This window comes from Hemitrygon akajei, chromosome 12 (assembly GCF_048418815.1).
Source record: "Hemitrygon akajei chromosome 12, sHemAka1.3, whole genome shotgun sequence".
Classification (NCBI taxonomy): domain Eukaryota; kingdom Metazoa; phylum Chordata; class Chondrichthyes; order Myliobatiformes; family Dasyatidae; genus Hemitrygon; species Hemitrygon akajei.
Window position 1 is genome coordinate 59,219,736 of NC_133135.1, and position 14,552 is coordinate 59,234,287.

The 14,552-nt window shown below is 41.1% G+C and overlaps 1 protein-coding gene across 3 annotated transcripts in view; it reads right to left on the reverse strand.

Moving 5' to 3' along the window:
* The window catches only part of ror1 (receptor tyrosine kinase-like orphan receptor 1), a 273,863-nt gene that overhangs the window by 56,619 nt on the left and 202,692 nt on the right, over positions 1 to 14,552 (reverse strand). For all 3 annotated transcript variants that reach the window (XM_073063201.1, XM_073063200.1, XM_073063202.1), the window contains exon 4: positions 10,381 to 10,417. In XM_073063201.1, coding sequence (XP_072919302.1) covers positions 10,381 to 10,417 — 37 coding nt within the window. The remainder of the gene's footprint in view (positions 1 to 10,380; positions 10,418 to 14,552) is intronic.

Here is a 14,552-nt window from a genome sequence, read left to right on the forward strand (position 1 = left end):
ATTGGGACCGGATGGTGTGAACCCCACGTTCCTGAAGGAGCGTGCTGAGCACCTGTATGGAATTCTCCAACGCATTTTCAAACTGAGTCTCAGCCTGGAAAGGGTCAACTGTGTGCAAAACATCGTGAGTGGTTCCAGTACCCAAGAAGGGCCAATCAAAAGTCTTGGATGATTACCTTCCATTGGCCCCGACTTCACACATCATGAAGACCCTAAAGAGGCCAGTCCTGACTCAACTCCGACCCCTAGTCAGATCAGCCCTCAATTGCCCGCAGTTTGCCTACCAAGAGCACACTGGAGTTGACGATGCTGTCATCTACCTGCTGAACAGAGCCCACTCCCACATGGATCAGGAGGGCAGCACTGTGAGCATTGTGGTTTTTGATTTCTCTAGTGCCTTCAGTAGCATACAGCCATCTTTGCTGGTGGCAAAAGCTCATTCAATGCAGGTTGGCACTTCCATTGTATCCTGGATAATGTACTACATGACTGGCAGACCACAATTTGTGCAGCTTCAGAGCTGTGTGTCACACATGCACTACAAGCAGCACTAGGACCCCACAGGGGACTGTACTGGCTCCCTTTCTGTTTACCATGTGAACCTTGGACTTTAGATACAATACTGAGTCATGTCATCTGCAGAGTTTCTCTGATGATTCAGCAGTATTTGGGTGTATAAAGGGAGGACAAGAAGATGAATACAGGGCTCTGGTGAAGGACTTTGTCTTAGTGATGTTGTGCTGCAGATGATTCAGCTTGTACCATTTGACAAAGAGATGTTGATGAACTTTAAGAAAGCTAAGCCTGCATTGCTCCCTGTTACTATTGATGGTGAGGACGTGGATGTGGTGAGGACCTACAAGTGCACCTGGATGACAGACTTGAGTGGAAAACCAACACAGAGGCTGTGTACAAGAAGGGCCAGAGTCACCTCTACTTCCTGAGGAGACGGAAGTCTTTTGGAGTATGCAGGCCTCTCCTTCACATGTTCTACCTGTCTGTTGTTGCCAATACAATCTTCTATGTGGTGGTGTGCTGGGATAAGGCATCAACACGGGTGATGTCAACAGGCTCTATATACTTATTAGAAAGGCTGGCTCTGTTATAGAAGTCAAACTGGACACACTGGAGGCTGTGGTAGAACAAGGGACCCTACGGAAAGTTCTGGTAATTCTGGGCAATGCTTCCCACCCTCTGCATACTACCTTGGCTGAATAGTGGTGCACTTTTAGTAATAGACCAAGACAACTGCACTGCTCCAAAGAGTACTACACGAGGTCATTCTTACCCTCGACCATAAGGCTCTATAATGAGTCAATCTACAGCCAGGGAACTGCTGACCCCCCCCCTCCTCCCATTAGACTGTTTGTGGTAAGTTATTAGATAGATAGATAGATAGATAGATACTTTATTCATCCCCATGGGGAAATTCAACTTTTTTCCAATGTCCCATACACTTGTTGTAGCAAAACTAATTACATACAATACTTAACTCAGTAAAAAATATGATATGCATCTAAATCACTATCTCAAAAAGCATTAATAATAGCTTTTAAAAAGTTCTTAAGTCCTGGCGGTAGAATTGTAAAGCCTAATGGCATTGGGGAGTATTGACCTCTTCATCCTGTCTGAAGAGCATTGCATCGATAGTAACCTGTCGCTGAAGCTGCTTCTCTGTCTCTGGATGGTGCTATGTAGAGGATGTTCAGAGTTATCCATAATTGACCGTAGCCTACTCAGCGCCCTTCGCTCTGCTACCGATGTTATACTCTCCAGTACTTTGCCCACGACAGAGCCCGCCTTCCTTACCAGCTTATTAAGACGTGAGGCGTCCCTCTTCTTTATTGCTTATTCTTTATACTTTTCTAATATTTATACCTGTGCACTTGTAATGCTACTGTGACACGGTAATTTCCTTGGGATCAATAAAGTGATTCTTGAAAGATCATTAGTAAGTCTTATCTATCTGTGGAATGACAAACAAAACTGACAAAATGCCTTAAGTCTGTTTCTCTTTCTACAGATGCTACCTGATTTGTTGAGAGTTTCCATCATTTCTGTTTTTCAGAAAAACAGAATCTGTGTTTGTTTTTAATTAATATTCTGTAGTAGTTCTAACATTACAGCAAGGAATGTATCTTTAGTCACTTTCACTTTAAAATGATAAAACATAACGTTCAGAAGTGAGTACCACTGGCAGCCAATACTCTCCCACTTATTTACAGCCATTTCCTCCAACAGTGCTTGCAAAAACCTGAACAGATTAGTTGGCCTAAATGCAACAGGCAATACGCACACTGTTAATACTTGCTTCCTCTGAAGACCAATGATTATTGCTTTGAAGAGCTGGACTCTGCAGGGCAAGTAAGTGATTTATCTTCAATTCTGAATTGCTCCAAAATAAGACAGATTGTCAAATTCATTGGAAGCTGATTGCTTACAGATGACCTTCAAAGAACATTATTTGTCTGTATTACTTGTATTCTCCAAAAAATCATGGTGGATCTGTAAGATTGATATTCTGTTAACTTTCAACATTTTCTATCTTTCACACAGATACTTAGCACCCCTTTCCTTTCATTTGGCAAACAATAGCTGGCTCCAAGCCAAGGATATACTCATTATAAATTCCAAAGAGGCAATTTTTTAAAAACTTTTGAATTTGAATTTTTTGTTTTACATTTCGATAAAATTAAACTCAGAATCATCCCAAAGTGTTACCTGATGTGTGGAGTTAGGTGAATATCAGCAAGCCTTTCATATCCAGCACAATTCATTGGAAACTGTGTATGGACGTTAAATGAAGACGTTCAGACCATAACAGCAGAGGCTATCACTGGGCAGCCCGTGGGATTTCACCTTTTAGAGCCACATAAGACAAGCACCATAGGCAAATATTACCGAGCAGTGGAGCTCCTGGTGTACCTGGAATTGACTGGGGCTGTTGTTATTGTAACATTTACCAGATTTGAAACGAAGTCTCAAGTGGCGCTGCTTTTATTTGCTGGAAGATTCTTGAAATTGGTATTCTGCCACTTATCAGACCATATTTGTGTATTGCCTGTGTCTTATTGCAAACACTGATAGACTGCTTCATTCACTGAAGGATTGCAAATGAACTGAACATTGCACAATTACCAAATATCTTCCTTTAAAATGAAAATAAGGACATAGATGAAGATGGTTAGGCCAAAGGCACTGTTGGAAGGAACTCTTACAGCAAAAAAATCACCATTTTCCTTAGTGTGAGTATGATTCAAACACAGCAGTTCACTCCCCCAATACCGTGTTTTACCACGTGCCTTTGATGTCAGACTCAGTCAAATCTTGCCTTTATATCAAGGGCAGTCAATCTCCCCTCGCACCCGAATTCCAGTTCTTTGGTCTATCTTTGGAGCAAGGGTTCAATAAGGTCCAGAGCTGATATGGTATCAGTGAGCAGATAATTGGCGAGTAATCAAAACTTGACTGCTTTGCCAATAATACCTTCCCTCACTGTGCTGATGAATGGCAATGGATTGCCAGGCAGTAATTAACTGGATAGGATTTGTCCTGTTCTTTGAGAACATGACACATTTGACCATTTCCTGCATGTTTATGTTGAAAGTACCATTTTCCCTTTCCTGAAACAGCTTGGCTAGAAGTGCAGGTAGTTCTTGTGTTAAAGTCCTTAGCTGTGAGGAGTTGCAGTGTAATAAGTCAAAAAGGGTGGCAAATACAGGACTGAAAGAGTTGAAAGTTTCAACGGTTTCTTCCCCCAAGCCATCAGACTCCTCAATACTCAGTCTAGACTGACATCTTCATTTATTATTATACTGTAATTTGTCCTCTACTGTACCTATTGTCTTGTTTATTAATTATTGTACTGCCGTGCACTGTTTTGTGCACTTTATGTAGTCCTGTGCAGGTCTATAGTCTAGTGCAGTGTTTTATGTTGTTCTACATAGTCTAGTGTAGCCTTGTACTGTCTCACATAGTCTAGTGTAGTTTTGTGTTGTTTCATGTAGCACCAGGGTCCTGGAGGAAAGTTGTTTCATTTTACTGTGTACTGTACAAGCAGGCTATGGTCGAAATGACAATAAACTTGACTTGACTTGAATGAATGTAGTATATGGAATAAGGTAGATGATCTTGTAGCACAGTGAGAGATTGGCAGGTATGATGCTGTGGTCATCACTGAGTCATGGCTGAATGAAGATTATAATACAGAGCTTAACATCCAAGGATACACATTGTATCAAAAAGACAGGCAATTAGGCAGAAGGGCTGGGAGTGTTCTGTTGGTAAAGAATTAAATGAAATCCTGAGAAAGAAGTGACGTAGAATCAGAAGATGTTGAATCTTTCTGGGCACAGTTTAGAAACTGTAAGGGTAAAAAGATAAGAGTTACATACAGACCGCAGGATGTGGGCTACAAATTACAATGGGAGATAGAAAACACACGTCAAAATTGCAATGTTAGGATAGTCATAGTGGTCTTCAATACGCAGATAGATTGGGAAAATCAGATTTGGTGCTGGATCCCAAGAGAGACAGAATTTGCAGAAGGCCTACAAAATGGCCAGCTTGTGGTTGAGTCCATTACAGAAAAGGCTATTGTTGATTTAGTGTTGTCTAATTAACTGAATTTGATTTGGGAGCTTAAGGTAAAAGAACCCTTAGGAGCCAGTGATCACACTATGATAGCATTCACCCTGCAACTTGAGAGGGAGAAGTTAAAGTCGGATTATCAGTATTACAGTGAATTAAAGGGAATTTTGGAGACATGAAAGAGGAGCTGGCCAAAGTTGAATGGAAGGGGTCACTAGCAAGGATGACAGCAGAACAACAATGGCTGGAGTTTCTGGGAGAAAGTCGGAAGGCATAGGATAAATACTTCCCAAAGAAAAAGTGTTGAACCATGGCTGACAAGGGAAGGCAAAGTTAGCATAAAAGCAAAAAGAGCGCAAAAATATAGCAAAACTTAGTGGGAAGTTAGAGGATTGGGAAGCTTTTAAAAACCAACAAGGCAACTAAAAAAGCCATAAGGTGGGAAAAGATGAAATATGAAGGAAAGCTATTGAATAATATCAAAGAGGATACCAAACTTTTTTTTCAGATATTTAAAGAGTAACAGAGAGGTAAGGGTAGATATTGGACATTGCAAACTGGAGAGGTAGCAATGTGGAGCAAGGAAATGGCAGGCAAACTGAGTAAGTATTTTGCATCAATCTTCACTGTGGAAGAGACTAGCAGTATGCCAGAAGTTTGAGAGTGTCAGGGGGCAGAAGTGAGTGCAATTGTTATTACAAAGGAGAAGGTGCTTGGAAAGCTGAGAGGTCTGAAGGTGGATAAGTCGCCTGGACCAGGTGGACTACACCCTCGGGTCCTGAAAGAGGTAGCTGGGGAGATTGTGGACTCACTAATGATCTTTCAAGAATCACTAGATTCTGGCATGGTTCCGGAGGACAGGAAAATTGCAAATATCAGTCCAAGAAGGGAAGGAGGCAGAGAAAAGAAAATTATAGGCCAGTTAGCCTGACCTCAGTGGCTGGGAAGATATTAGAGTTCATTATTAAAGATGAGGTTTCAGGTTACTTGGATGCACATGATAAAAGAGGGCATAGTCAGCATGGATTCCTCAAGGGAAAATCTTGCCAGAGAAATCTGTCGGAATTCATTGAAGAAATATCAAGCAGGATAGACAAATAAGAATCAGTTGGTGTTGTGGGGTTTACAGAAGGCTTTTGACAAGGTGCCACACATGAGGCTGCTTAACAAGAGTCCATGGTATTACAGGAAAGATATTAGCATGGACAAAGAATTGGCTGATTGGAAGGAGGCAAAGAGAGTGAATAAACAGAGCCTTTTTTGGATGGTTGCCAGTGATGAGTGACATTCTGTAGAGGTCGGTGTTGGGACCACTTCTTTTTACGTGATACATCAATGATTTGGATGATGGAATTGATGGCTTTGTGGTTACGTTTGAGGGCGATATGAAGAGCGGTAGAGTGGCATGTAGTGCTGAGGAAGCCATTAGTCTGCAGAAGGACTTAGACAGATTAGGAGAATGGTCAAAGAAAAGGCTGATAGAATATAGTGTAAGGAAGTGTTTGGTCATGCACTTTGGTAGAAAGAACAAATGCATAGACTATTTTTTGATTAAACTGAAAATTCAAATATCCAAAGTATAAGGGGACTTGCAAGTCCTAATGGTTAATTTGCAGGTTGAGTTGCTGGTGAGGAAGACAAATGCAATGGTAGCAATTCATTTTAAGAGGACTAGAATATAAAAGCAAAGATGTAATGCTGAGGTTTCATAAAGCACTGGCAGAGTTTTGTGAGCAGTTTTAGGACCTTTATCTAAGAAAGGGTCTTGGTTCGAAATGTCAACTGTTAATTCATTTCCACAGATGCTGTCTGACCTGCTAGGTTCCGCCAGCATTTTTGTGTGTTGTTAAGAAAGGAGGTGTTGACTTGGGAGGGGGTTCAGAGGAGGCTCGTGAGAATGATTCCAGGAATGAAAGGATTATTGTATGAGGAGCGTTTGACGTCTCTGGGCCTGGACTCGCCGGAATTTAGAAGAATGTGGTGGGGGGGGTGGGGAGGAGAATCTCATTGAAACACATCGAATTTTGAAAGGTCTAGATAGAGTGGATGTGGAGTATGTGGAGAGGAAGTTTCCTATAGTGGGGGAGTCTAGGACCAGAGGGCACAGTCTCAAAATAGAGGGATGCCCATTTAAAATGGAGATGTGGAGGAATTCCTTCAGCCAGATGGTGGTGAATCTGTGGAATTCTTTGCCACAGATGGCTGTGGAGGCTAGGCACTTGGGTATTTTAAGGCAGAGGTTGATTAGTCAGGGCATGAAATTTACAGGGAGAAGGCAGAAGAATAGAGTTGAGAGGGAAAATGGATCAGCCATGATGAAATGGCGGAGCAGACTCGATGGACCAGATGGCCCAATTCTGCTCCTATCTCCTATAATCTCATGCTCTTATATTGTCTGGTTCCATCACTTTCTTGGTATTCAATGCTCTCAGCTGCTTCTTGATTTCTCATGGAATCAATAAGCTAGAGACTGGACTTTGTAATGATAAGTATCATATAAAAAATAATCAACTGATCAGCTAGGCATTTCTGGCTGAACATGGTTGTAAATGTTTCAGCCATTTCCTTAGCACAACTTTGAGGGACACCTGATTTACAACTGCAATTTTTTATTTACATAGTAAATAAAGAAGGAAAGGAAAACAATATAGAACCTCAAGAGATTCTGCAGATGTTGGAACTCCAGGGTAACACGCACAAAATGGAGAGGAATAGACATTTTACATTTTGGGCTGCGATCCTTCATCAGGGCTGGAAAGGAAGGGTATGAACATGAGTTAAGAAGGTGGGCGTGGGGAAGGAGCACAAGCTGGAAGGTGATAGGTGAAGCCAGATGAGGGGCAAGGTATGTGGGCGGGGAGGAAGACTGAAGTGAGAAGCTGGGATGCGATAATTTGGAAAGGTAAAGGGCTGAAGAAGGAATTTGATAGAAGAGGAGAGTGGACACTGGGAGAAAGGGAAAGAGGAGGGACGTGATAAGCAGGTGAAGTGAAGGGATAAAAGGGGAGTCAGAATGGGGAATGGAAAAAAAAGGGGGGGAATAAATGAACAGGTGATATAGAAATCAATGTTCATGCAATTAGGTTGGAGGCTAGCCAGACAGAATATGAGGCACTGCTTCTCCAACCTGATAGAGGCCTCAGTTGTGGCAGTAGAAGACGCCGTGGACCAACCTGTCAGAATATTGGGGGTGTGAAGTGGAATTAAAATGGCTGGCTACCAGGAAATCTCTTGTTGCAGGTGGAATGAAAGTGCTTGAGGGAAGCAATACAATACACACCAAATAAAAGAAACTGAGAACCACAAGAAAGGTTAGGAATAGACAGCAAAGAAAAAACAACTTCAAAAAATGTCTTTTAGATTTTTGAAACAAGGAGAGAGATAACGATGCAGAAGGAATGAATACTTTTAGACATCAAAAATGTACCTGTTCAACAAACAGCTATTTCTTGTGCAGTGGAGGGTACGCAGAGTGAAGTATAGTTCAGTATAAGAAGCAATGAGGCATAACGCAGAAAGGTAATAGGTACAAGGCATCTCAATTTTATAATGGAAATGCTTTGACATCTGGTTGGAAAAGGCTGAATTGATGAAAATGAAGGATGGAGTAAATGAAGGCGTGAACAAGTAAAAGTCGAATGAAGTTGAGGCGGAGAGATTAGCTGTAATGTGGTTGCATTGACACGTGTACATACTGTAGGCTTTGGTAACATAAACAAAAATCTACTGGCAGATGTTGGGAAGATTGACAAAATTCCCAGAAGCAGTTTTGTTAACAGAAAGGGAAGAAAAGATGAGCTTGTGGCTGAGCACAATGCTGAGTCTTTCCTGACTCAGCTTAATTAGGAGAGGGTAAGGGAATGAAGCCAGAAGTGCTGACAGCAGCACAAGAAGAAGGTCTAAGTTTTCTGACATTCACCTTTAGGAACTTCTGGCTCATGAAGCTCTTGATAACAGACAGGTAATTTGAGGGCATGGCAACACACACTTGGACAATGGAGAAGGGTGTTACTACAATATTTGAGGATATAAATTATGAACATAGACTGCATTTTGCTATGTTATAACTTGCTCACTGATAGTTCCACCCAAAATCCTGGGATTGGGTTGGAAGGATGGGATTGTGTGTAGGAAAGGAGAAAAAGGTGGAATTTGTGTGCGTGTACCAACATATTAACCATATAACAATTACAGCACGGAAACAGACCATCTTGGCCTTTCTAGTCCATGCTGAACGCTTACTCTCACCTAGTCCCACCTACCTGCACTCAGCCCATAACCCTCCATTCCTTTCCTGTCATATACCAATCCAATTTTTTTTAAATGATTAAAAAAATTATTTCATATTTTTTTACAACATCAAAAGCTATTCTGCTCATCAATTCCATACCAACGTTGAGAACAATCCCACTGCTCCAAGTATTTACTGCAACCTGTTGTCTCTCACATGCCCAGATTCTCCCACCAGCCACCTGCACTGGTGGCAATTTATTGTAGTCAATTCACTTTACGGTCAGCGCATTTTTGGTACGTGGGAGAAAACCGGAGCATCTGGGGGGAAAGACAGACAGTCATAGGGGAACATGCAAAATCCACACATACTACATGTGGTCAGAATCAAACCGATATAGCTTACGCCAAATCCATATTTAGTGCATTTATTAAAAGTTTGAGTGTCTTGAAGCTTGAAACTTCTAAATAAAGCCCAGTAAAATTAGTCATCCTGAACACAGATTTTAAAAACATAGCTTGGTTTTGTCTATCAAAAAGAATGTTTTGGCTTCACAGAGGGTGCAGTGCAGATTTACCTGATTTCATACCAGGAAGGTGGGACTTTGGCTACCTGGAGAGAATGGAGAATTTTGGATTGTTTTTCCTTGGTACCAGGTGGGTAACAAAATATTTAAGAGGCTTTCAAAACCGTGAGAGCATTTGATAAGTAAGAAGAAACTATTTCCATTGCAGAACGTTTGGTATAAAGAGATCACAGAAAGGTATCAAAGAGCAAAAGAGGAGATGCTCTTTTTACCTACCTAATGGTTTGCCAATGCTTTTTTTTAAAAATAAATTCAGTGATTTGGAATACACTGCTTGATGGGGTAACAGCAGAGAAGGAAGCCATTCAGCTCATTGGGTCTATCCTAGTCCTGATTATTTTATCTCACATAAAATAATCTCTCCTTTTTGATTATTTTGCCACTTACTGCAATAAATGGTTGTGCAGATGCACATTAGTATCCAACTGGCCTACAAACATGTCTTTGGAACGTGGAAGGAAACCAGATCATCTGGCGGAAAGTCTCATGGTTACAGAAAGAATACTGCGAACTCCACAGAGAGAGCGCCTAAAGTCAGGATCAAATCCCGAGAACTCTGAGTCAGCTGTACTATGTGTAGTACCACCATGTGGCAAGATTTAAAAGCTCCATCATTAATACTACCTTTTAGAAAGAAGAAAACATTGACAGACAAAAGAAAATAACATACAGACTAAGCAGTCTTATTATCATACGTGCAAGTGCGGCTTGATTGCAATTTGTTTCGTCACAGGCAAGGACCACAGTAAAGCATTTTTAAAGACTGGCAAAACAATATCTAATGGTTTGCAAATGAAATAATGTACAAATTATTGCTTTAAAAGAAAGAATGTCTTAAACTTATTGAAAATAACCCCATGCCGTTTTCCAAGGTCCTTGAAACTCTTTAAGTCCAACTGTGTATGCTTGAAGTAAGAAGGCCCAATAAATGTTAGCTCTGGAAGTAGGTAACAATATGTAGACGAATACTCACTGTGTTGCCTTGCCTGAATTTGGAGTCGGTGGGGGTCCTACAAGGAGGGAAATACAGAGAGTTAATATTCTTGAGTTGAGTGATTTTTTTTCTCACTCTGTTTATTCTGGTTTTATTTATCTTCAGGCATCTGTTGCTTCACACTTTGATTCATGTCAAAGCATTGAAAATCAGAGCTTGGTGTAAAGAATGACGTTTATCAGTGACAGATGTTTTATGGAAAAATATTCCATTGGCTATTGGACTAACACTTGAATACATCATCCAGTGTGGAACTGACCCACATGGAGACAAAGATTCCAGGTTTAATTCCAGACTCAAGTTAATAGAACCACATTCAGTAGGAGGACGTTGTTCATTCAGATTAAAGGACAGGAGCAGAAATCTAGCTGTCCACATGCCACCACTGAATGATAACTGGTTGATGCTGATGCTCTCCCTGCTCTCTAGCTGTCTCGTCTGATGACCTTCCATTTTACAAAGTATACAAAGGTAGTAGAAGTCAGAAGGAACCCATCAGGCCTTAGGAAGGATGTGGGGAGGGGGAACTGAAGTTGAAAAAAAAAGTTAAAATAATTAGACATGCAAAAGGAATTTATTGGTGTTGGTTTATTATTGGTACATGTACCGAGATACAGTGAAAACCTTTAGTTTGTCATGCTATCCAGGCAGATCATGCTATAGATAATTACACTGAGGTTTTCAAAAAGAAAACAGTGTAGAATATAGTGTTGCAGTTGCAGAGAAGGTGCAATACAAGCAGAGAAATAACATGCAAGGACCGCTAAGGTAGATTGGGAGATCAAGAGTTTATTCTTTAGCATATGAGAGGTCCATTCAAAGGTCTGGTAACAGTGAGATAGAAGCCATACACAGAGCTGTGCCCAAAAGTTTCATTCACTCAGAATGTTGCTGCCCATGTCCCCGTAAATCGAGCCTCTTGTAATTTTGAACAATGTTCATAATTAGGCTTAAAGGTAGAATTTTAATTTGGATGTAGAATGTAGCAGTTCATGCAGCCACAGATGATCAAGGATATCAGATGATGGGCGACACATTAATACAGCAGCAGAAATAGTAAAATGAACCTTAGTTCTTATGGTCGTGTTCAGGTAAGTAATCAAATTATTTTAAGAGGCTATTCAGCTCTCTGAGTATGTAACAGCCCCAGGCAGAGTAATCACAGCAGTCCCATTCCCCTGCTCTTCCTCCTTAGCCCTGATTATTATTTTCCTTCAAATGCCCAGTTCATTTCTGAAATCCTTAACAGGCAGTGAATTCCACATCATAATCATTCGCTTTCATCAGCCCTTCAATTTGAAAGTTTGTCCTCTGGTCTATAAGCCATTTGCCAATGGGAACATATCTCTACAACATCTTATTTAAACATGCCAAGCTCTTCTGTCAACTTTTTTATTCTAAAGAGAACAGCTGTAGTTGTTTTTTTTTGTCTGACTTTGAAGCTGAAATCCTCTAGTCCTGGTGCCACTCAAGTAAAACTTTTTTTATAGCATCTCTGATACCTTAACACTCTGAAGTGAGATTATTAGAACTGGAGGCAATATTCCTTATTTAACTTGTTTACTTGTTATGGAATAGAAGGAGACCAGTTCCATGCACAGCAGTCACAGGAAATGGACGTCAGTCTCATTTGATGTCTATTTCCTTTAACACAGTGGATCCCAACCTGGGGTCACAGACTCCTTGCTTAATGGCATTGGTACAAGGCATAAAAATGTTGGGAATCCCTGCTATAACATGCCCAGTTCCCCTCCTCTGATTCTCTTTGCCATTAACCTATGCTAAGACTATGCCAATTAGCCTCACAGCTTGCTTTTGTAATACTGGTGGAAACTAGAGCATCCAGACAAAATCCACATAGTGACAAGGAGAACATGCTTCCCTGACAGTACCCGAGCTCAGGATCAAACTCAGGTTTCGGGAGCCGTGAGGCCTCAGGCCTGTCCTCCCTGTACCTCTGTTTTGACTATAAGCGAACCAGTTTCTTTATAATGATTCAAAATTACCTTCCTGTTTTTATTATCTACACTTCTGTTTATGAAACAAGTCACTTCAGTGGGGAGGAGGGTTAAGCAACAAAGCAGGGTGTTAGAATTTTAAGAAGATTTTATTGTACTCAGCTAGAATAATTTCCATTTCAGAATTGATTAACCATAGATACTTCATAATTTCAGACTCAGCTATCCTGTTCCAACTTATGAATGGTGGTGGAAAGGGGGGAGGTTGTGACAAATGTGTACCAACTCCATTCTCTGATTGCAGTGCATAAATTTAGCTACCATACAATATCACCTTCCAGTTACTTAAAAAAAGCTTTGTTTTTTTCTCCTGGTTCTCAAAGTCACTTACCGTACTTGGTCAAGGTAGGAAAATATCTTCCAGACCTCAGCCAGTGCTATACTGAAAGCAGATGACAGGGGTATTAGTGGGGGTTGGGATGAGGTCGAAGATGGCAAAAAAAATTGCATGGGATTTCCATTCCCTCATCTAGGAGAAGTGTCAAATTTTCACTCACCACCTCTCCTCAGAGCTACAAGTGTGAATGAAAAGTGAACAACGGATGGGTTGCAGATGTGCTCTAAGATTTTATTACAGGCCAGTAATTCCTACACCTCCTCCACACCAAAATCGGGTGCTACCAATGAGGGGGAAATTTTCACATTCTACTTCCTCCATTTTGTTCTTTTGAATTTACATTTTAAAAGAAGAAAGAAAGACTTCTCTTTAAAGAAAAAGAGTTTTCTTTTGACTGGAATATCATGTGGTATCCTAGTCCATTTTTCGCATGCAAGATGGTACAGGATTTTCAACCCTTTAATATTTATTTCAAGCCCAAACGCGTTCTCATCTCCACAGCAGGAATCATGATGCAATGATCAGGAATGACAACAACTGTTTGACTTTATTTTTCACTTTTTAATCCAGTAACAATGAGATTGCTAACAGCTTGTCAGATCAGCTAATGCAACACAAAAAAATGATTTAAAAATCAGGACCAGTCTGGCATCAGTGGCTCAAACTCATGAAATGACTCATTGAACAACTGAGCCCTTGGGGTGCAAGAGGTTTAAATTATAACCATAGCAAAATGCACTGTGGCACCACAAAGGGAGAACTGCAGCCACAGATCTAGTCTTCTAAGATTACTAACTGCAAAGCAGTACACTAAAGGGAAAATAAATCCCATTTAAACCAATATTCTTTAGTTTTATCAACATATTCCTTTTGTAATATTTTTAAATCCTTAGCCTAAAAATTGTGCAGTGTCCTACAAATGCTACGGGTAGTTGTCCTGACAAAGGGTCTCGGCCCGAAACATCGACAGCGCTTCTTCCTATAGATGCTGCCTGGCCTGCTGCGTTCCACCAGCATTTTGTGTGTATTGGGTAGTTGTAGTGTTGGGAACTCTACAGCCTAAAGCCCAGGCCTGAGGCAAAACTGAATCAGCTCTGAACATTTTTAAATGAAAGTGTGCCGCCTCAGTCCCATGTTGGGTCCAGGCAGACCAGGAGGGAGCGAGAGTAAATAATCACAGAAATGACTAGTGGTTGCAGGGTAGAAGGTAAGGATAAGTGGCCTGAGAGTCAAGGTCAGGTTGGTTGAAGGATCAGGTGTTCTGCTGCAGATGGGCAGTGTGGAATGAGAGAAAGGTCTGTGGGAAATCATTGTGTAATGGGCCTGGGCTGATCATACAGAAAGAGTGGGGCAAGAGAGATGGAGCTGAAGGCCAGGGCCAGTCAGAGGGTCAGGAGAGGATTGTGTGTGTGTGTTTTGTAGCCATTGTTGCTTATGTCGTTCCGCTGAACACTGTGGGCATGCTGTGTTGGTGTCAGAATGTGTAGTGACACGGACAGGCTGTCCCCAGCACATGTTTAGGTTGTATTGGTTGTTAATGCAAACAATGCACTTTGCTGCATGTTCGGAGGGGGAGAGGGAGAATATGAATGCATGTGTGTACTTGCACAGAAGGTAAGGGTGGTGACCAAGGGAGGTGGTGGAAACAGTTCAGTGCGGGTAGCATAATAGAATAAGAAGTGTGATACTTATCCTAGTCCAGATTTAAAAGATATATGGAGGATGAAAGCAGGTAGGTTATGCTGAATAATTATACAACTATGGGTGTGATCAAAAATCATCCACACTGGTTTAAT